This window comes from Aquila chrysaetos, chromosome 10 (assembly GCF_900496995.4).
Source record: "Aquila chrysaetos chrysaetos chromosome 10, bAquChr1.4, whole genome shotgun sequence".
Taxonomy (NCBI): Eukaryota; Metazoa; Chordata; class Aves; order Accipitriformes; family Accipitridae; genus Aquila; species Aquila chrysaetos.
Genome location: NC_044013.1, coordinates 10,893,279 through 10,917,351, shown reverse-complemented (window position 1 = coordinate 10,917,351; position 24,073 = coordinate 10,893,279). Strand labels below are relative to the sequence as shown.

At 43.5% G+C, this 24,073-nt stretch overlaps 1 protein-coding gene across 1 annotated transcript; it reads right to left on the bottom strand.

Annotated features, from left to right (window-relative positions):
• Positions 1 to 940: 940 nt before the first annotated feature.
• SENP5 (SUMO specific peptidase 5) lies at positions 941 to 22,756 on the bottom strand. Its single transcript, XM_030026954.2, has 10 exons — positions 22,627 to 22,756; positions 15,279 to 16,858; positions 11,723 to 11,828; positions 11,425 to 11,572; positions 10,721 to 10,768; positions 8,725 to 8,802; positions 5,927 to 6,064; positions 4,183 to 4,266; positions 2,132 to 2,182; positions 941 to 2,041 (listed from the first exon to the last, which is right to left on the bottom strand). The coding sequence occupies exons 2-10, from the start codon at positions 16,234 to 16,236 to the stop codon at positions 1,931 to 1,933; spliced, it is 1,722 nt and encodes a 573-aa protein (XP_029882814.1). The 5' UTR covers positions 16,237 to 16,858; positions 22,627 to 22,756; the 3' UTR covers positions 941 to 1,930.
• Between the last annotated feature and the right edge of the window lie 1,317 nt (positions 22,757 to 24,073).

Genomic DNA, 24,073 nt, shown 5'->3' with positions numbered 1-24,073 from the left:
CACATGAGAAACTACATCCCCATTTTCAATTTTCATGGACGTCACCCTCCACTGCTCACAGTCACTTGCCCCAGGAATGTGCTGCTGTTTGTATCAGTAACACATCAGGGAAACACAAAGAAACCATGTGCTGTGGGGTCCTCTGCACCATACAATGAGCAAATGTATGTTTAGCCAGACTGGGTCTTAAGGTTCTTTCTGATTCAGTAAGTTCCTTGTTTAAATTATCTATCCAAGTGCTTAAGGCCTTCCTTATCTTGCTAAATTAAGCCAGCCCTTGCCAGCTGCCAACAAGGGGAAGTGGGAACACACAAGGATACTGCAGGACCTCCTTCTCTAGCGCAGCACAGCGTGCACACACTTCCATCTCCCGGCCTGACTGCGTTTGGCACTCCCTCACTTCTCCCTGCTCCCTCCCATAATCTAGGAGGGATTTGCACCTGGCTTAGCTCAAGCCTGAATTAATTTGCAAGGCAGGGAAGTCGAAGTGGTTTTCCTCCACCAGAAGTCAGGGCTACGGACAGACACAAAGTGAAGCTGTGCAACAGATGATGTTTAGCATTGCAAATAGTTTTCCTCTGGGCTCACTCCTTTATCTGGCAGAAAAACACAGTGAAGACATTTGCTGTTGTAGCAGTCCCATACAACAGTCTCTTTAAACAAAAGTAGCTCTCTTCAGCAAGGAGCACATCATAGTTTACAGATCAAGGCGAAAAACCAAAAGTCTCAAGATCCACTGCTCTCACTTAACCCTGCCCAGTGCAGCAACACAGCAAAGATCAGTGATGGACTCACAGCCTCCCATTCCTCTGGAGAAGAATAACATAATCTTGTTGTGTTTGTACAGCACCCATCACAAGTGCTATTATTCCCAGCCAGACCCATTGGTGCTACTGCATGCAAACAAAACTAGGGATGTTTGAGACAATCAAACAGCAGATGCAGCAGAAATGAATTAATTTATATTTGAACAAAGGCAAAAGCCAATGGGAGGTTAAACATGACAAGCTTGACGGGAGTTCATTTGAAGACAGAGCTGAAGGGAGAGATGCCGAAATGGTACATTTCACTGCATACTGTGGAACTGAAAAATGAGCCAAAGCCATCTGAGATTTAAACAGTTACAGCCAAGGAGTTTATCTTAGTATCTAAGCTGTGACTCTTCAGGGCCAGCTTTATAATTCTCCTTAATACACACATCATGGAGACTTCTGCAGCATATAGGAACATACCATCAATCTGACTGAACACCTTTGTACTTTTTATTATACAGACAAGTGCTGAAGCTTTATTTGTGCAAAGGCTGCTTTTTATCTATAGGGACAGGCTGATAATGGATAAATGTTAACAGAACAAACTTTATTAGCAACTTGAAATATTTAAAAAAGGGGTCTCCACAAATTAAATCTCTAGATGAGTTTAGCCACCCTAAAAAGTGGTAATTCAGTATTATACAGCCACAACAGGGACAATGGAACTACCAAATAGGTTCTAGCTGTTCTTTTTATGGCATTGATTATTTTCTTTTTGATACATTCAAAGCATTATTGCATCAGAAAACATATCATGCATCTTTATGTTTCCAGACAAAGTCACCTGTATTTGTCATTTCTAGCTACATCTCAAAGGTGCACCAAATCTACAGTTTTATAGTTTTAGTTGCATGCTTTGCCTATATGCATGCTGAGATAATAAATATTAAATACAGGAAAGAACATAAGAGAACCAAACTGACATAAGGAATATTTTATGGCAGGTCTGTTATGTTCTGCCAGTTAAAGAGCTTGTCAAAAAATTGAGGTAACAACAGTGGCCACACCACTCAGCTGAGAAGCGCTCAAAATTCACGGAAGTTTTCAGAAATTCAAGTACACAAACACCAGCTGCAACTTGTCAGAAATGCCAGAGAAATTAGGTTGGCTGCATTTTATTAGTCTATTAGCTGGCGTTCACACAGCTCCTTGTAAATCCTTTTTCTCACTCGGGGCATATCTTCCTGGGAGAACTGAAAAGGCTGGTCTAAGGCGAGGCACTTGCAGTACTGAGGAAAAGGAAAAGGCTTGATTGAAAAAAGGGACGTTTACTATATGAACAATACAGGCCACCGATTTTTAAAAAGCAGTACTCTTACCTGGAGCACAAAAACCCCACAGTCACTGTCATTTTTCTGTTGTGGAATGCACTAAAAGGAAAAGAAACAAGAAGAGACACATTAGATCTTTTCTTATCCTTCTATTCTCTAAGTCCCGCTTAAAGTCCAAAAGGAGATTCGGCAAAACGATTGGGTATCTCGTTCTCAGAGCTAGCTCTTCTGCCACACTAGAAACTGGAGTTGTAATTACTTATTCTGATCCCAACTTTTGCAAGGTGACACTCAACACCTTGTTAGAATAACACCTAACATTTAGAAAAATATATAGTGTAGGACAGAAAACAAATTACAAATCTTTTTCAAGTTTATTTTCTTTTAGTGACCTACACAGAACAGCTTCTCAATTAGTTTAAATAAATGTTTGTACAGCATTATCTGCTTTACACAGGACCAAACTATATCAGCAGTCACACAGGCCTAGAGGAAGATTACTCCCAGCACCCATGCTACCAGCAGTGGCTTTCCTCCCCCAGCCACACCAAAGGGTCTCAAAGAACATGAAGAGTGGTACATCGTCAGGCGACAGGACTGAGCAAGGCAGTCTCAAACGATAACTTTCAACTTTCATTATTTCTTCAAACATGCTCAATTTTGATATGTGGAGCTAAGAAGTTCCACTCACTAGTGCTGCTATGTCTCTGGCACTTGAAGAGGAAAAGTAATTATCTTTCCTCAACTCCCAGATCTTCTACCTCACAGAATGCAGAAGGACAAACTCTGATTGCACAGGGTGTGCATGAGTGCAGAGAGGAATCATTTCATCATTGTATCAGCATCTAAAAATAATCCTGTGCAAGGAGGGAGCTGTTGGGAGTATGTCTAGTGTGCAATGACCTGTTTTATATCTTTGGAGCCATTATGGGATGGCTACGGAAATCACATATTCCCTCATTTACACTACACACGAGTTATTCCCTTTTATTGTTGCCAGACTTTGTTTACTTGTGATCAAATGTGATGTGCCACAAATAGCCCTGGGGACCAAAGCCCTCTATCCATAGCAAATATAAAATACAGGCAGTAGCAGCATTAGCCTGTTCCCTCCCTCACCAAATCCCATCCATTTGGCATAGTTCGGAACAGTCCTTTCGGGGGAAGTTGGGAAGCTGACTCTCCAGCTCATTCAGTCCCTGACCTTGTGCCAACATGGGCACCAGCTACAGGTTTTGCTGCAGGCTATTTAATTGTCCAGAGATCAGGCTCAGATCACCAAGTCACTTGCAGAAAGTATTAAAGACCTGGTGGGAGCTGAGCGAGCAACAGAGCTCTAATTCCCATGCGTAACCACTTGTGACGCTCCTAGCACCCTCCACATGGTCAACATAAAAAAATTTACTACTGGTACAAATATATGGGTTTAGAAGTGTCGTGGTATAACCCAGCAGGCAGCTAAACACCACACAGCCGTTCGCTCACTCCCTTCCACAGTGGGGTGGGGGAAAGAATTGGAAAAAAAAAAAAAAGTTAAATTCATGGCTTGAGATAAAGACAGTTCAATAGGACAGAAAAGAAAGGGTAAATAATGATGATGATGATAGTAGTAGTAGTAATAATAATAGTAATAATAATAAATTAGAATATATAAAACAGGTGATGCACAAGGCAATTGCTCACCACTCACCGACCAATGCCCAACCAGTTCCCAAGCAGTGGCCCCCGGCCACCTTTCTCGCTAGTTTATATACTGAGCATGATGTCATATGGTATGGAATATCCCTTTGGCCAGTTTGGGTCAGCCGTCCTGGCTGTGTCCCCTCCCAGCCTCTTGTGCCCCCGGCCTCCCCCCAGACTACTTGCTGGCAGGGCAGTATGAGAAGCTAAAATGTCCTTGACTTAGTGTAAACACTGCTTAGCAACAACTAAAACATCAGTGTGTTATCAACATTATTCTCATCCTAAATCCAAAACACAGCACTATACCAGCTACTAGGAAGAAAATTAACTCTATTTCAGCCGAAACCAGGGCAAGAAGCAGCCTCCTAAAATCTCCCAGAAAGTCAGACTCCAGGGCTCAAAGTGCTGCCATTTACCTTTGTCACAGCAGTCTGCCAACCCTGAAGAAACTCGGGGCGATTCTTCTCTTTTGCTTCAGTCAGCAAATACTTTCGAATGTTCTTTAAAAAGGAAAGGGAAAAAATCAACAATATTATTCACCAGCTAAAGAACAGGAGAGAGACATTGACATCTTTGCTGGTATCCTTTTGACAATGAGGACAAATTTCAGGTGAGCATTAAGCATTAGGAGCTGAGCTCAGATCTAGAGGTAAAGAAATGAACTCTGGTGGGTGCTGCGCCTTCCACCATCAAGGCTCATTTTGGTCTATCAAGGGGAGCTTTAACACCCCTCAGCCCCACTGTACACTGGTACACTTAATACTAGACTGGATGTGGCACTTAGGCACAGTCAGAGTGCTCTCAGCCATGCAGAGACACCCAGTGCAGTCTGGCATGTGTTCTCTCCTGGCTTACTTGGCTGACACCAAGACCCTTACATTCAATATGATAGCATTTTCCTGCTTGAGTTCTGCAGCTAACCAACAAAGCTCTAGGGAGAGTTTTAATGACATACAGGAAAAAATAATCTGACACAAGCGAAGAGAAGAAAGCAAGATAAATGAGCCTATGGTCTTGGGTTAAGCAAATCCTTCTACTTCTCTGTAAACAGGCTGGTGGTTTATAGCACAATTTAAACACACTCCAGCACACTAACATTCACCTTAGCGGGTAGATCACAGTGGAGTTTTGGGTATTGGCCCCCCTTTCTCTACAAAGGGCAGGAATAAAAGTATCTTGTGTTTGTGAAACATTTAAGTGCAAATGCCTTGCCTGGAGCAGGATGGGAGAGGCCACATTGCAAGACTGCAGGAGAGACTGTAGGGCTGCTCAGAGGGACCCCTGGTTTATGCAAGTGCAGAAGCTGGAGAGCATGAGGCCTCTCGCTCCCAGAACAAACATTAGCTTCATCCTCAGCAAATGCCAGTAGGAAACTAGTATCTTCATTCAGAAGTCCTAGCTGGGAACTCTCCTGGGTACAATAATTACTACTCTTCTGTAAGCCAACAACTGCACACAGTTAGAAGTAGAGGGCTGCTGCATCAAGCAAGCAATTAAGTTGACAAAATTAGCTCTTGTAAGAGGGTCATCACAATTTGCTAGTCCCAGCAAAAATTTTCTGGCTGCTTTTTACCAGGAAGACCGATAATTTAACTTCAGTGTTCAGGTTGCAGGTTTGAAAGGTTGCTGGGTTATAATCAGAGGTACACACCCCATACCAATGCAAGCAGAGGAAAAAGGCAACATGCTGTTAGTAACACAGTAACACGTAAACCCCACTGGGCAGCACTAGAGGATCTTCTGTCCTCTTCTCTCACCCAGGCAACCTCCCCCGAAAACGACGACAATTTATCATTTCCTAAACACAAGTCCCTCAGCAGTTGAAAGAACTGCCTTTACTCTCCTTCTGGCTAGCCTGCTTCCCTATGGCACTTGGCTTTGAGCCCCTGCTTTTTGTGGGAGTGACAAGACAGAGCCACAAAAGGTGTGCTGATTACACGGTCAGGCTAATTGGGGAATAGGCAATCCGACCTCAACTCCCAGCTCTGGTGTGACCCTCGAGGTCTGTACTTCAGACTCCTCAGCAGGACAAGCTGATTCTCATTTCATACATGGCAGGACAACAACACTGCATTTAAAGTTTAAGGCTGAACAGAAAAAAGGAGGGTTGTTTGTTTAAGAAAACAGTTCAAACTTTGCAGACACAGCTGTCACTCTTACCTCTACACAAAACTTAAAATGAATGCCTTGGGAATCATAAAATGAAATAATTCGACTGGGGATGTTCACAGTAATGAGGGACCAGTGGACTTCCAGGTGAATAGGAATTAACAAGAGAGTCTTTTTGAACAAGTCCACCTAGCAAGAAGAACAACATGCATTAGAGACAATTCCACAGGCAGAACAGAGCAAAGCAAGAGATTAATCGTGTCTAAGTCTCCTCTCCACCACCCCGTAACTGAAGTCTTTTTTTGCCCCCTCCACTCTTTCACCGCATTCCTCATGTTTATCTCATAGATAACTTACTAGCAGGCACAAAAATACAGTTACAGCCCAGAAAGTGGCTAAGGAGCATTGTACAGCACCAGAGTTAGTCACCACTGTATTTGTGGCAAAATTCCGCTCACATTGCACTTCAGTATCTGCGTCGAAGTGGGATTTCTTAATCAAGCCTCAATTTGGGTTAGCTACATATCTTCAGTAACGACTCTCCTGCAGTGTGAGCACCACTGATTTCTATCGGAGCTGCACCATGGATAGGTGACAGATGAAGCAGCTGTGATTACAAACACCCCACAAAACCAGCAAGCTGATGCAGTTTGACTCCCTCTGCCATAACACAGGCTCTGTGACCTGTCAGAGGAAGGCAGAGGAGTGCACGATGTTTTGGTGAGCAGAGAAAAGGAGGGGGTGAAGGCAGAGCAGATTCATCCCTTCTTGAACTCAACTTTGTAGCAGATGTACTGTGGTCACAGGCAAGAAAACAAGGGAGAAGGTCTTAAAGTACAGAACAAGTAGATCAGATACAACACCCCCGGTGTCTGTGTGGCAGATGAGCCCTTATGCTTTTGGAAGGCAGCCAAGCCAGGGCCTTTCATGATCTTCCTTCTCCCAGCTCCTCTTGAAACGGGTGTCTAATTGCTGGGTTTTTGGTGGTACAGTCCAGAAAATAAGCAAAAATAGAATACTGAACTAAATGAACTCATCCTGTGGGAAGATTTTCTATGCTGCCTTTTTTTTTTTCTAAGCACTGTGCAATTTGAACAGTACATAATTGCTGCACTACTGGTAAAGCCAGGTTGTTTGTAGAAAAGAAAAGTGTATTTTTTGAGTAACAGTGGGAAGCTGAAGACACAAAAAGGTCTGAGCGTTCACAGCAGCTATCAGCCAAGCCTTGCTCACAACAGTACTTTGATTGTCACAAGCATCGATGATCCCTGCTCCCACCTGCAACTCCCAACTGCTTCCTGACCAGATTACAGCACACTCGCTCCACAACGATCCATCATTCTTGGAGAGAAGCTAAGAGATGTTAGCCAGCAGCAAGCCGAGCCCACAAAGGAAAACTGGAATAAGATAAATGAACTACACTTTCTGTGATGTCCAGCAATAGCAGAGCCATGCTAAACTCAAGGGTCCTCATGTGAGCCCTAGTTGTGGGATTGCTGCAGGCGTGCAAACCTGTAGCAGAAGAGTGGAAAGAAGCAGCCAAAAGCTGGAAGGGTCTTTAGTGAAGACCTGATGTACAGAAAGAACACTGGCAACCTAGATTCGCTTCACCGAGAGTGCAGTCGGCTAGCTGACATGGCAGTGGACCAGAACAGGAGTGCCAACCTGATTGGTGGCCAGAAGGGACAGACATAAACAGGAGCTTTGAAACCACTGCGGCTAGAGGCAGAAGAGCATGTCCTTCTAGGCTCTGGCCTCACGCATCCCAGGAGAGCACACTTATAAAACCTGGTACAATACTCTGGTGTGTTTAAAAAGCAGAAACAAGTCCCCCTTAATTGCATGTTGTAGGACAAAGCAGTCTACTGAATCCTTCCAATAGAAACTGCTTAGTTCTCATTCTTGCTTTACAGATTCTTCAGAAATTTAAGTGTAAATGTCTAAACAACTGTCCTGCTCTCATCTGGTCCCTCCTCAGCAGCAACAGGAATACAGGTTCTGCTTTCAGCATCTACCTTCACTTTTGGGGTTTCTGCAAAACTTGGGTTGCTGGAGAAAAGGAACATTTAAAAAAAAAATCTGGGAATATTAAGCACCAATATTCAGTCTCTCTTTAAAGAGATTTTGATAAATTATATGAATAGATTTTATATTTGGATAATGAGTTCATCTCTAGCATTTCACAGATGCGTGCTATTTAAGTGCTTCTGCAGAAAGATCGTACATTCAAACATGGTCCTTGATTAGCCTTGCCTCATCTCCCATATTAGAAAGGACAAATATTCACAGAAAAAAAGAAAGCACTGCTCTTTGTATTAGCTACCTCAGAAAATATCACAACCCATGATCTGGTATGGGTTCTGGAAAGTAAGGTGAATTCTGTTCTTGTCATGTGAACAACAGTTAGGCTTATTAACTATGGGTTTCTAATTTCTGCTTTCTAGGACCTGTATGTGTTACTCAGGAGTAACAATTTGATTTTATCAAACAATCCCAGTTTGAGACTAAAGGAAGAAGCAGAATTAAGTCTGCTCTCCTGTAGATTAGTGTACCTGGCACTGTCAGGAGCAGTAAGAGACATTCCTTGCAGCTAAATTAACAGCTTGCATGAAAATACACAGAGAGATAACCTACCACTGAAGATGAAGCCATTCAAAGTACATTTTCACAACATAACCATACTAACTTGAATAGTGCTACCCTACTATTTTTATTAACCTCTCCCCACTTTGTATAGCTCCTTTGCAAACCCATCCTTTGCAGATAACACATTGTAACCCAGTTTCAAGTTAGTGATTCAACCCAGCCCAAAAGAACCAGAGCACTGACGACACAGAGTTGAAGGGTACCTTTTTAGTCCATCGTTTTACCCCATTATATCCTTTGGTTACGAGCTGTCTATGAAAAAAGCTGTTAAAGAAATGAACCTAAAAAAGAGAGAGAGGAGGAATGAGCACAGAAATCTTCATGCACAGTAATTCCCCTTCCCCCAAGATAATTTATACAAAACAACTTGTAATGAGGCAATATTTAATGCAGGTTTAGAAATAGAACCCCAGCAGGGACAAACAGAGGCTTTGCCAAGCCTAAACTATTGCTGTTCTTCAGCAAGCAAATAAAATAAGCCTTAGTTCCCTATAATATATGATGTGAGCCACTGCAGCATTTATATTTACACTTTTGTATCTTCAGGCATATCATGTTTAATTTTTTGTTGGGGACAGACTTGGGAGAAAAACAGCAGGATAAGGAGTTAGTTTTTATTGTTCTTTACAGGGATTAAGGAAGAGAACACTGGACTGGCAAAGCTGGGGTGGTGGAGAAGGAAGTAACTTCTGGTTTTAGTTGCTGGAAGCTCTGAGACTCAAAAAAAAAATTGATCAAAACAGTTATGAGATTTAATCCAACAACACGGGCATTTGTGCTGAACGACTATGACCAGCTCCAGACAAAAACAATATTCTGCTATTTAAAAGCATTTTTAAGTTATACCACATCCATTTTGTAACTAAAACCCTGCATTTATGGCAAAAAACATAGGCTTTTGTTAAAAAAATTTATTTACCTCCAGGTTAACACTATTACTCCCTGTGTTTAGCTTCTTGCAATTACAGGAACAGATTAATACAAATGGAAATCTGCAACATCTGTTTTTAATAATTCTGCTAGTGTAGAGGTGATAGAAGGCTTGAGTTATTACTTGAAAAAAAAAGTTAGAAAATTCAGCATCTGAAAACACAGTGTCTAACACCCATTAGCTATGCCAGCAGACTTCAAAACCACATTCTGAGGTACCAGCACAAAATCTCCCATGAGGATTTCAATTATGCACTATGAAGAAAAAGCAGACACAAGCAAACAGATACAATCTCCAATACCACAACCCTAGCACACACTCGGGAAGTACAGAGAATACTAATGAAGAATCACCATCACCACCAATCAAAGCAACAACGCTCTTTCTTCTGAGCTTGAAGATTTTAAAAGTTACGTTCTGCAGAGCTCATCTAAAAATGGCTTTGTTTGGGTCTTCCTTTGTGGTCTCACCTGAAAATTGCTCAGTGCTACTAGTAAACAGATGGCTTTTTATAATTGCCATTGCTGCAAATTTAGTCACAGAAGGGGGGGTGTTTTCTTGATTATTTTTTTTTTTTTTTTTTTTTTTTTTTTTCAACTGCCACCAACAGTTAGACACTGCAGTTGGAAAGCAGTAAGTATTCTGTTGAGGATGTACAAACCAAAGAAAGTATTGCACAGTCAATACTGCCAAGGAACCGAGCAGCTCTGCATCAATTCACATTCACCAGGCAGGCAGCTGACACAGTTTGAGCTGTTACAGCCCCCACAGCTGCGAGGTGGGCGGGTGGGTGAGTGCAAGCAGCACATGTGCATGGTTCAGATGCTACCATTCATGGTTTGTCATCTCAGCAGAAATCCATCTTCATCAGAAATTTCAGCTGAAACACCAGACTGGTGAGCAAGGGCACAGATAAAGCACTTCGGAAGCAGATAAGCTGGAGACAGAAACCTCTAGGGGAGAAAGGAGAGTGGGACGGGCAAAAACAGGGCACCTGTCTTCTACAGGTACATCAGTAACATCAGGCTACCATAAAGACCACCTGCAGAGCTAATTCAGTAAGTTCCTGAAACAAAAGCCACAGCACTGAAAACTATTTTAGCACAGGCAAGGAAGAAAATTTGAGCAGTAGGTAGCAACAAATTGTAATGGAAACACTCAGAACATCATTGAGCTAAATCTTGATTCTGTATCTGAAAAACTCAATGTTTCACCCTTCCCTCTCAACCTCTCATTAGGTACATTTGCATAATAACAAAAACCCTCACCTTTTCAGGGACTGCATCCATTACGAGTTCACCATACATGTTAATTATCTGTAAGAGTTAGTAAATATTTGAATATGTAGAGAATACTTTTGAAAAACTTTAATTCACAAGTTCCCATAAAATGTAGGACCCTTGACGCTTAAAACAGCAACAGGGAGGTGAGCAATTATAGTAACATTTTGCTGTAGTCTGAAGGACAAGCACTTGGGAACTAATAGTGGTCAGCCCAGAGAGAGACTGTAACTGGCTGCTTGAAGTCTGCCTCAATCTGAAACGCAGTTTAATTCAATTTAAGTCTATTGGTGCATGCCCTGGGCACTGCAGCCTTCTTGGTTTTTTGGCTGTGGGCCACAGTCTGCTGTTTCATTCTACTCTTCTTGTAATCTGCTCAAGCTTGGGGATGGGGGAAGATGCTAAAACCTGTATGGGTAGCCACTATTTTCTCAAAATACTGCAATATCATTTCTTCCGAAGGAAACAGTTTAGGTTTGACACCTCCCATCTTCCAGACTTGTAACCACTATTATTGCAACTTGTAACCACTATTATTGCACCTGCCATTGTAAGAGCTGCTCAACACTTCTTTTACTTCTGAAAAGTAAGGATAGTCCACCTATCACGTAGCAGAAGGTTAACAACTGATATCCTAATATAAATGCGCTAAAAAGGGGTAAGGAAGCACATAAACACCACGTATCTCTGACCTGGTCATTCAGCCAGTTCTGGCCTTCCAGTGTAGCTAAATCATCCATATCTAGCATGTGCTTATTATAGAAGACCCGGAAATTGCAAGTGGAGGTTTTTGGATGTTTTTCCCGATACTTCATGATTTCCCTGGTGATAAAAGGTTTTCTAAAACAGGATTGAAAAGGTAGAAAAAAAAAAAAGTCAAGGTCATGTCAAACGGACTTCTGTTCTGCTAGGCATTAGATGTGGAGCGTGCAGTAGCAATGCAAAGCAATTTGTCCTTTACAAAGTCTAGAATTTGATACTGCTACACACCTATGGGAGAAATCTTCATTAAAGACTTCTTTTAATCTTCCCATGACATCTTTTTCACAGAGTGGTACTAAACTGCCATATTTCTTCATAACTTCATCTAGGAATCCTTTAAATATATCAGAAAAATGAAAGTGCAAACATATAAAAAAAACCTTCCAAGTTCACTAGTCCAATAAAGCAGTCATTTCTTCCAAGTACAAGCAGCAATGATTCTGCGCCCAACCAACACACAGCACCACACATGGCAAGTATATATTTAAGAAAACTAAGTTCAAATTGGCAACATTAAATAAAAGCGGGGGTAGGGGAAGAAAGACAAAAATAAAAAAGCAGGAATCTGATCACTCAGCTTTACAGGAAGAGATCAGACCCCATTCTTGCCATATACACACATATCTACATCAAACTAATTATACCAGTGCTACGAGGAGAATCCATCCCCCAGCCTATTTCAATTCGCATCTTAAATAATTTTACTGCAATACAAAAAGCCATCAGTTTCTGCAACTGTTTTCATTGAAAACCCCGTATCTTGTCCTTACGGTACGCAGAATTACTCTCCTCAAATGTAAGCAGCCTTGGCTGCCAGAGTGTTTGCAGTCTGTTCAGTTCCTCTGCAGCCACCACAGTGAATGGAAAAGTCACCAGACAGACTCTGAGCAAGTTTAACTCATTTACCCTTGTATCCTAGGGATGGCATTTAAGGTGACACGGACAGCCATGTCAGCCTGCCATTGCCTAGGAAAGCACTGGGCAACCATAATAACAGAAGCAAAGGGTATTGACTAGGAAATAATGAAGATATGAATGCTGGAGGAATTAAAAAACCTACGAAATAATTTTTTTTTTTTTTTTCTCATACACAAGACTGGAACACTGGAGACATAAACCCCATTCAAGCATCCAAAACCACTCTGAGAATGAATGAGAATGGAAAACAGGATTTCAACACTTGCTAGTAAGAGAAAAAAGACCAAGTTGTCTAGCTTTCTGAAAATGAATTTTCAAATGCAGCAACAAACACATGTGCTGCATACAGAAAGCTGGATCTGAGATCAGAGTCCAGGGAAATTACACTAACCCAAACTCCAGGACTCTTCTCAGGCTGGGGTGTGATGGCAGAGAGCATCACTGGACAGTGCAGTGTATGTTCAGCTCTCTGCTTACTAAGGCTTTAACAATATTTCTTGAAAACTTTCAAAGATCAGGATGGGAAGAAGCAAGACAAGAGAAACATCTAACAGAAAAAAGTGTCAGAAGAACAGCAGTTAAGAAAAGCATAAAAAAAGAAAGGAGAGAGACCAAGGACAAAACAAAAGAGCCGAGAAAAGCAGTGAAGATACAGCAAGAAGTACACCTGGATGTGCGACAGAAGGAAGGGAGGATTGAAGAGCAAGATCAGACAACAAGGAAGCACTCTTCATGGGAAAGTAACCTCCCTTGCAATTCCACCACACACTTGCCTAACAACTTTTATCCCTTACATCTTTGTAGACTGTGACAGGGAGGATATTTCTCACTCTGGCTAGAAGTCTAGATAGACAATGCATGTGGCTTATAAGTGTATCTTATTCTCTTTTAATATATAAAATTTTTAAAAGCTTTTTATTCATACACACAGAGGAAGGATTGTTCTTGTAGTTACAACTAAGAGCAGCAGAGCTCCAGGAGACCTCTAGCTAGACTCTGACCTCACTTGGGCTGGTGTAGCTGAATAGCTCAAGGAGGAAAATACAAAGTTCAGACCAGGTGCAAGATCAGACACCCATCACGAACAGGATTTACCATGGAGCTCTGTCTGATACCTAATACCACATCAGAACGCACTAAATATTGCAGCCCATTAACATCTGAGTTCAGCTGCCACAGAGAAATTCAAAACCCAAGAGCATCCCTAACATCTCCTTCATGCATCTACCCTAAGAACTCTTGCCAGATTAGCAGTATCTTTTAGGGTGCAGTTAATGATTAACAACACTCCTAAACAGGCAAGAACTCCTGTACATAGTTATACCAAAATCAGAATTCTTTTTTACAGCTTTTCAACTGAGAAAACTCAGAAGTGCTATACTATCATGTATGAATGTGTATGTAGTGTAGATTTCAATCCTCAGAGAGGAACCCTGAACTCTGAAGGAAATGGAAACTGGTCTCACCTACTTCATGCAGAAGCCAGGAAAGAATTCTCTTAAAATTATCAAGGGTGGGAAAGTTTAGTGCATTTGCTGTCTGACTTTTTAATTTTATCTTTTTAAGTTATTCAGGCCTCCCATGAACAAGAACATGACTGCCTATCAGACCACAAAACTTTGACCTTTGCCACCCTGATACAGTCTTGGTTCTGGACTGTCACAGAAGGACTACATCCCTTTTTCTGCTGGACAAACGTAAAAATCCATTGCAGAAGTGGTCTGTTCACTGCAGTACCACAGTTTCTCTCAATTTCTCACATAGTGCCTGGTCTTTCCTGGATCACATAAAGCCAGCCACAGAGAAACACATTCCACGCTAACTTGTGGATATGGATGTGGAAAGCTAAATCATCTTTTGAGGTTCAATGTCTCCTTCTTCACGTTTTGCTTTAGAGAATCAATTGCAAAATTGAAGGACAAAAAGGCAGGCAAAAAAATCAGAGCATGTCAAACTTCAGACAATCCCTTTAACACTAGTCGACACCAGCTTCAGGTTTATGGGAATCTATGAAGCCAATTTCTCCAAAGGAAGACTTCAGTTACCAGAACACCGTTAAACTTGAACATCATGTTAATGGTACTAGGTGGCATAACGTGTTAGCTTACTGCTCCTTACTATGTGTATAGTACACTGCTATACATAAATAAGACACTGATTACTATTTTTACCATGTTCCTCTTTAGAGAGACTATCAAATACTGCATGCTCAGCATTGAGTAAAAAAATCCCAAAGCCTTTTTGCTGAACCTTTGCTAAGACTAGTCTTGCCTTTTTAAAAAATATTGTCTAATAAGATTCATTAAGCCTACTTTAGGAACAATCGTAGAGAAAACTAAGTGACAATGAACAATATTTGGCTATTAAAACCTGAGATTCATTAAGTGATTTAGTTTTGGTCTAAGACAGAGCAAAGGAAGAGAGGATAAGGCTGGAAGTAAGTATTAGAACACTAAGGATTTTCAAAAACCAAGTTAAGAGTAATAATTGTCAACCATTTAAAAAATTGGAAGCTTTAACCCCATATCATCTTCTGAAACCACATGACAGAAGACATTTAGAATGTCTATCAACAATTTTCCACAAAGATTCCAATTAAATTACATTGTATTCTCTAAACCAAAAGAAGCAGAGACACCATTCAACTATCCTTCAAAATAGCTTGTCAGGTAAGCATTGGTTTGTCCTTCCTTCATGCAGCTCTCCTCTTTGCAGCCTCATTTCATTAAATGTTATGCTAAGCACCCTTTACAATTCACAGTAAGAAACCATTTTAATAAAGGAATTAACAGAACATGTAAACTCCACGATACATCCAGCAGTTTTCAGGAACTCCTGGAAGCCCTAAGATATATAAAAGGTATACCACAAAGCCACGTTGCCAACTGCTCATCAGCCACCCGGGAAGATTTCTGACTGTTCCTTTTGCCTCCTTTCCGAGTTCCTGATTTTAGTCCTGTGCTTTCTGGTGAAGGCTCCTCAAGAGGACTTTTACAGTAAGGGTGATCTAGCAACTTTGCACTAAAAATGTCCAGGTTTAAGGAGCCCTCTACTTCCATCTGGCTAGAGCTGTCCTCATTTTGTGCCAGCTCCATGGATAAAGGTCCATTTGCAAAATTATCATTGACATCAGAATCCTGCAAAGAGGATTGCAACAGCATCATTCCATCTACACCCATAACCTCATTAGATTCTGCGTCATCTTGACCTGAACCAGCAATTTCTTTTCCTGCCATGGAGATGAAAATATCAGAGCAATGATCCTCTGCCAGAGCCCCATTGGTCTCCAGCTGGTGCAAGGTCTCTGCCTCCGGAGAAGCTCTAGCATGCAGTTCTGGCAGGACAGCATCCACACTGCCATCCTGCCCTCCGGATTCTGGCCCCTCAGAACACAGCTCAGCACGCGGTAACACATCCTGCGTACCGCAGATCTCAGGTGCACATATTTCATTCTCCTCACCTAAAGATTTGGTTGTATTATTGTTCATATCTGATAAGCTGTACCAGTTCCAAAGACGGTTACTTTTAGATTTCCAGTAGGAAAGCCAATTACACAATCCACTTTCAAAATCCCGCTGGAGCGTCTCTTGATGGTCCCTTGTAACTTTCTCCACCCACCTTGGTTTGATTTTTCTCAATTTGCAGGTTTTGCTTCTTGCTCGAAGTTCTGGGGATTTTATAATTCTATACCAAAACCTAACCATAGAAAGTTTCTTATGCATCATAAAGAAAGATCTCTTTTTTACAGTATGATGGTTAAATTTGGACCTCTTTATAGCTGTCAAGGGGCCACAAGTTCCATTCCACTCCCTTTGCAACAGCATTTCCTTTTATAGTTGTTTAAAACTATTAGGACTGTGTTGCCCTCACCATTATTGCTCTCCTCCCTGCTATATACAAAACCAGCTTTCTTTACAGGTAAGGCAGCACCATCCAGCGTACCACATGAGACATAATGGATATTGCCAGAGATGCTATTAAAAATAGCGACAGTTTCAAATTCTTCATTCAAGCGATCTTCACTCTGAAAGGATTCATTGTTGAGTTTTCTTACTGCTTCTTCAGATGGGCTTTGGGCTTCATGATAGGGACGGGATCTTTTTGCTCTCAATAGTTTTGTAAGGAAAGCTGTATAGTTCAACAGTAGGTTTTTGATCGGTTTCTGCATTTAGAGGCACATCAGGAGCCCACTTGCTTCGGAGCTCAAGTGCCTGCCTTCCGCACCACAGCCTTCTGTACAGTTTGTTGTGATTTAAGCTCACGACTAGCTGAGCACTCTGTCTTTTCTTCTTAGCTAGGAAAAATTGCTTTTGGAAGCAGTATTTCCCAAGCTTCCCAAATCCAGTGGTCCATCTTCTAGACTGGGCCAGCAACTGACTCCTTTTCCAAAGCAAATGTCTTCTATGGTTTTTCATTTTTCTGCTGCATTATGATCTTGAAAAACAGCTGAAAGAATAAGGGAAATTAATTCAGAGTTATCTGGACTGTAACATAATAGCAAAACACTAAGGCACATTCCTCAGGCAACACGCCTATCTAAAATTCCACCTGTCCTCCAAACACAATCCCACACTCCCTAGGACATTCTCACTTGCACCAAAAGGAAAAAGAAGCAAGAGCTGCAATGGCTTGGTGTGTAAACAGGGTCTTCTCATTTACCTTCCCTTGAGGTAAAGCAATAAACAGGCAATCCCCACCCAGCCCATGCTCCCTATATGTAATTTCTGACTCTCTAGCCTGAGGTTAAATCTCTCTCAATACTTCACGTTGTAGTGCAAGCACAGTTAACTAGCTTGCCTCAAAAGGCTTTTGAAAAACAAAACTTTGAAGTCCAAGTTAGTCAACATGTGTGTGCAGGTACCCAATTCCATCGGCATTGTACAAACTGAATGCTTATTCTTGTGCAATAAACGTTAGCAGGCACTCTGAAGACACTTCACACGCTCACACAGATTTTTCCCTTAAAGGAACAGCAATGTACATACTGCCACAGAAATTCTGATTCTCTGACTAGATAAAGAATGACAGGGCTTACTCTGTGAAGTGGTACCTCTATATTTACAGTAACAGCTCACTCCATAAGACACCACCACCATCAGCTTCTATAATCAGTGTTTATCTTTGCATTAACAAAGCAACATCAGTGCAGGACACAGTTAATCACCTTAAAAATCCCTTTCCCCACTAAAAACCTGCATCTCAAAGTGTGCAATAAAGATATATCTGAGACTACACAAGTGTGTAAAGCCTGCATAGTAACAACTATTCATCTTCACTACATAACTAAAAATACTAATTCAAAGGTAGAAGAATCCAGAAACACAAGGGGAAGGCATCAGCCACACAAACATAATATGTTTCATGCAAATTGTCCCAGCCTCACCAAGTACATCACATCCTGTATTTTACAACAGTTTATATTTTTCTGAAATTCAGAAATAGACTTTGCCCCCCTCCTCTATCCAACTGATTCTGACTTACAAACTATTATAACAAATTTTCCCTTAGCTACATCTGTCCCAAGCATTACATGTAGGCACCACCTAGCTGAAAATAAAGGAGCCTGTAAATGGAAATAAAACATTAACAATTGGGACTTTAAAGGCAAATACGAGTGCTAGACACCTGCAAAAACAGGTACTTAAAGTCTGACTTAAGAAGCTCTTCTGCATTTTTCACTCTACTCATCTTAGACATAAACAGCAGGTGGCTTTTTTTTTTTTTTTTGTGGAGGAGTGGGAGGGGAGCAGAAATGCAGAGTGGGTAAAGAATATCATTTAGCACTCAGGTAAGGTATTCCCACCACACAGAAAAGAGTCCAGAGTTCACTACCTACAACCTAGAAAGGAACCCGGTTACCTCCACTGACAGAGATGTGCAAGACGGTACAGCTTAAGAGTATAAGCACTGCAATAGGGTCTAGCTCTTTTGTAACCCTCTACTAGTCACCATGAAACTTAGTTATCATAAAAATCAGGGCATAACACCTCATCATGCCAATTTTCTCATACTTGCTCTTCTAGCACTTACATATTTCTCTACACTAGATCCAGTTTATGCCTGTTTTTACACTACAAACTCTACATGTCCGTGTATTGTGTATGGTACCTACAATACATTCCTTGAGTGGCCCCAGTAAACATCAGCCAAACCACAGTCTTGCTAGGACAGCTTATTCCAGCCACATTTCCATCCAGGTAAAACAAACCCACCCAGCAAAATCACAGCGTTCTCAACAGAGCCACGTATACAAGGGGCTTCTGCCAACACGGCGAGTCTCGAGTACTCTTGGAAGAGCGCAGCACACGAAGGCAATGGTTTCACTGCTTCTCAGTCTCAGCAATACATGCATTTGCCCAGTAACTGTGCAATATACCTGCTGGTCTTTAAGAACACTCCTGAACAATTTGGAGCCATTGCTTTTCTCCTTGCTCTCTCATAGCAAAGTCCAACAAGAAGCATTCCCTCCATGGGCACTGCCTCAGATGTAGAAGAAGGCTGAGCGACGGCTGGTTTTCTGAACAGCCAGGGATTACACAGGAGCTGAAATGCCCACAGTTGCCATTGTTTCACCCATAGTAGACTGAACTAATGATCACAGTGGGAAAAATACTGAACTAGATTCTAGCAAAGATAAGTCCTGACAACAAAAAGAACCTGAGGCAAACTTGAACTGAGAGCCAAGAGTGGTGCCACAGTTTCAAGGCAATCAACTGCAACAGCAATCAAAACAGCTCACTTGCACATTAGCATCATGAAATTCAGCTTCTTAAACTGCAACAAAGGAAGATCTCAGGACAGCTATTCTACCCACGTGTTCTTCTGCTTCATTTTTAACTTAGATACTTAAAAACGCTTCACATTATAACTTACAGGATTAAAAAATACTTCATGTTTGTCTGTGATGCACACACTGATTTCTTCACATTGAAAGTTTTTTTTATACACAAAAGTTTCTCCTTAAAATGGGAAAAAAGCCTAAGTAATTTAATCCAAGCAAACCTTTCCTGCCCTCCCCTCTCCCTTCTCAAACATAATCAGTTTTGAGTCTGGATCCCTTTAAAGCAAAGGCCTCCAAGGAGCAGTTAATCCCAGTCCTAGGAGCTGAAACAGTTCACTTTTCTAATAGCAGTATTACTTAGAGTGACAAAAGATAATCCATACGCAAATATTTAATTAGAGGTGCTGCCTGAAAAACTTACTTTCCATCAGTGCTACAAGAGTATTACTGGTTTTACTTGGCAACATAAATCAGCAAGGCAAAAGGACAGCTTAAAAGTGCACTGCTAGAAAAGGAACTGAAGTGAGCAACATAAGGCCAAAAACAAAGCAAGCACCACCCAAACTTTAAGAACCTGAAGAGAAAGTCACAGCTTCACCCCATACATTGACACAGATGAAAAACCTCTGAAGTCAAGGAACTTGCACCATTAAGAAACTCATTTGGCTAGTACAAGCCACACCACTGCATAGGGATGCTGCCAAATCTTAACACCAGCAAAATCTTAAACCCAGAAAAGCCCAAAATGTACACCTTCCAAAGACCATAAGTGAAAGAAATTTACTGTCATTAGTCCTCACTCCTTCAGCTGTTTGGCATACCATCTGCAAATGATTAAATATTAAAAAGCACAATCTCTAAAAGCACTGGACAAAGACAACCCTGAACTGTTACAGCTCTGTACTAATGGCAGATTCTGGTTATAAATTTGCTTTGTACTCCTAGCTTTTAAAAACATATTTGGGAGCCACTCAGTCTTCAGAACAGAGACTTATCCCAAGAGCTCTGGCAAGTTACAAGCAAGCATGACTTTGTATCAGCTCAACGTAAAGCTGGCCTAAAATTCACTGAACACCTACACAAGAGGAATGGAAGACTGCGAGGCCCTTGATCCTTACACTGAGTAACAAATTCAGCGCAGGTACATGCTATATTTTAGAGCAATTGCTAACTCCCAGGTTGCTATCTCCCCCCCCCCCCCGCCCCAGACTGCCCAGATTTTGATATTGCTATTATATAAGGGAAGCTTGTTTTGAAGAGCCTCAGTAACGTAAATAAAGCCAACAGCCTTGGGAGCGCGGGCCTTGTGCAGGCACCAGTAATTCCTGCATCACCTGCTCCAACAGGAGGCAGTGGTTTTTGCAACACCCAGCGAGTCCAGCGTTTCCCAATGGAGATCTGGGGCAGGCTCTTAAGGACAGAAGATAAGCAGGAAAGAGAAGGCAGGCCTGAGGTTAGAGAGCCGGGATATGCTATGCAAGAAGATGCCTGCCTTCCCTCCCCCAACTGGAATCCAAAATTGGAAAGAGAGAGAGGAAGCTGGGGAAGGGTGTCTCTCTGCAAACCACAGCCTGACCAGAAACTAAGCTGATAAGGTCAGGAAGTCTGAAATGATTCAATTAGCACATGCAGAAGTAACACAGGTTCACAGCGCTGGCAACTATCTGCTCTTCGCTTTCTTTTCTGACCTGCCCAGCACAGTTCTCTGAACTGTTAACCAAACATTTTGTCCCAGAGGTAAAACAAGCCCTAGGGAAACACACTTTGACAAAACATCATGTATTAACACGAGACCATAGAGAAATGGCCAAAGTTCAAAGCTACCAACTCATGGGAACGCAGCAGGGCACACAGCTGATGACCTCAGTTATCACACTGCAAGGCTTAAACTCTTACAGTTACTTTGGTCTCTTCCCTTCTCTCAACTAGTGCTTTCAAGAACTAACCCACAGCCTAACCCGGCTGGCTACACTTCTGCGAATTTTATTTCTGGCAAGATGATTATAATTTACTTACGGAAACATCCTCCTTTAGGCTAAACTAGATTAGTGGAGATATGTATGTCAGATAAAACAGCATTTAAGAGAAATACTGTCACAAACGAGCGTGATGAAAGAGAAAAATTTCTAGATTAAAGAACCCAAAGTTACTTTTGTACAAGTAAGGCATAAGGACATAAATAATTTTTAATCTTCAGGCTTTAGATTGATTTTAATGAACTATCACTCAAGCTTTGTCCCTTCCTTCCTGAATACCTCTGCAAAGCAGAAGCATGGAATTAGCTGAAACAAAGTCTACCAAACTTTGCTGTCCGAGACCTGTGAAGGGAACAGAAGCTGAAATTTCAGTTGAGGTCCTTGCACGTGTCTGGGATCAAGGGTCTCCCCTTGTTTTCTAAAGGCTATCCTTAAGAAACAGTATATTTTCACAAGTATTAAACACATATTCCTGCAGCTTTGAAAAAAGTTGACTTATCTACTTGCGTTAGCGACGCACATAAAGACAAGTAAAGGGGAGGCTATTACCAAAGGCAATCCCCTTCTCTTCTGAGCTACAAGTCTGGGCTAGAACAAGTTTAGTTTGGAGATGGCTGTGGGGAGAGCACGTTAGTTAAACCCAGTCCTCAGCCGAGGAACACAGCTCTGCCGTTCCTGCCCCTGGTTCAGCACCCTACCTGTGACAGCCACCCCTGCTGAGGTCCCCATCCCTGCCTGACCAGCGCAGCCCAGTTTGGAAGGGCTCAGGGAGAGGAGGGCAAGCGGCACTGGAGCAGATAAGCTCTCTGCTTACACAGCAAAGAGGCGAGCAAAAGACAACTTGGGGGCAGAGAAGTGGGGTCGAGAGCCCAATGATGGGGGGGGGGGGGGGGATATCTCTTTCAACAACTGAAAATCCCTTTCTGCCGCTGCCCAGCTCCATCACCGCCCTGACTCTCCCAGTCTCGTAGTTAGAGAGCCTACCCGTACTCCCCAGGAGAGACCGGCACTGAACGACTCCGCACCGCCCCGGGATTTCCCCCTATTCCCGCTAGCCCGGCCAAACCCCTGCGACAACGCCAGGAACCAACAACCACCGGCACCTGCCCCCGGCGCCCACAGAGCGGGCAGGAGAGGGGGCAGCAACGCAGGCAGGGCCGGGAGGCAGCACGGCGCCAAGCGGGGCCCCGCGGCCTCCGCCCGCCCGCCCGCCCGCGGCGACAGCGTCCGGGCGCCCGCTCTCCCGGCCCCGCCGCTCTCCAGCCACCGGGGACGGGCCGAACCCGGGCGGGAGAAGCCTGAGCGCCGCCGCAGCGAGCTGCGGGCGGGCACTGCCTCCCGCTCCCCCGGCCCGCGCGGCGAGACCAGCCGGAGCCGCCCGCCGAGCCGGGCCCGACCGCGGGGCGGGGCCGGGGCCGCCGCCAACCGCCGTACCGGCCCGCCGCCCCCCGCCTCACCTCCGCCCGCCGGCGCCGCCCGGCTCATCCCGGCCGCCGCCAGGGCCGCGCTCCGCCCCCCACCCCCCCCCCGCCGCCGCACGCCGGGCCGGAGCGCGCTGCGCCGGCGCCGCCGCGTCAGCCCTGCGACGGGGCGGGGGGGGGGGGACGGGCAGCGGCCGGCGGGGCAGCGCGCCTGCGCCCGGCCGGGGAGCCGGGGCCGTGTCGGCTCTGCCCGGCCCTCCCGGTTCTTCCCCCCCCCCCCCCGCTTTCTCTTCCGGGAAGCCCGAGCAAGGCTGGCCAGCCTGGGACGTGTGGGCCAGGGGTGCAGAAAGGCCACGCGGGCCTTTCCTGGTGCCGTTGTCACCCGGCGGCAGCAGCTCCCCCCCCCCGCCCGTCCCGGCTCCCCTTCCCCGGCTGAGGGCGACCGACCCTGCTCGGGATGGGGCCGGCGGGACCCTGCGGGCTGCGTCCGCCCCCTCCCCCGCTGCGCGCCAGCAACGGCCGCAAAATGAGGAGTTTAAAAAACAACCTGACTTCTTAAAATAAACCGTTAGTTAGTATCTCGATGCACGGGTGCGTTTCCAAAAAAAACCTCAAAAAAATACTGTTGTTGCTCCGGCCTCAGCAAACTGCTGCGCCTACAACGGGAGCTGCGGGCAGGGCTTGTTTCTCAGTGCGCTGCCTTTTGCGGGTCGTTTAACACCTCTGTACCACAGCTTCTCTGCCTGAAGCATGGGGAAGAAGATACCGGCCAGTTTAACTGCTGTGCTGTGTTGTACAGAGACATCATGAAGATGGGAAGTGCTCCAAAACCGTTGCATTTCTGTTGCTGGGTGGAGAAAGGTTACACTTCCTCTCCCTGGGTAGCCCCTGTGAGGAGAAGCTAAAGGAATTTCTCCAAATAAAAAAAAGTCAGCGAAGCAGGGAAGATTGGGAAACAGCCATGATGCATCATTTTTGCTACAGCTTTGCACGAGGTGAACTATTTTGTGATCGTGCAGTATCCATTATGCTGTGCATTCCTCCAGGAATGACAGTATCCAGGCCATGGGTTGTGAAATGCTATAACAAAGAAATAATAATAAAAAAAAGGGATAGAGAAGACAATGGGGTGATGCAACAAACAAACAGCAAAGTCTGTGCCAAACTGAGAGTTGCTGGCTTTTATTTGTTTGTTTGAAAAAAGTCCAGCCCAGCTCTCTCATTAAATACAGTGCTTTCCTAAGCAACCGTTTGTTCTTCCTGTACAGTAAATCCAGCCAAAGATGGGCTAAGCAGTTTCAGAGCAACAGGATGAGTCCTCTGGCCTTTATGAAACACACAGTAAACAGGGTGCACAAGGCAATGCTCAGGCTGTGAAGTTAAAACAGGAATATAATAAATGGAAAGAGGATTCCTCCCCCAATCCATCGGAGTGCTGCAGTGTTTTCTGGCGCTCTGTACGTAACAGCACCTCTGCACTCAC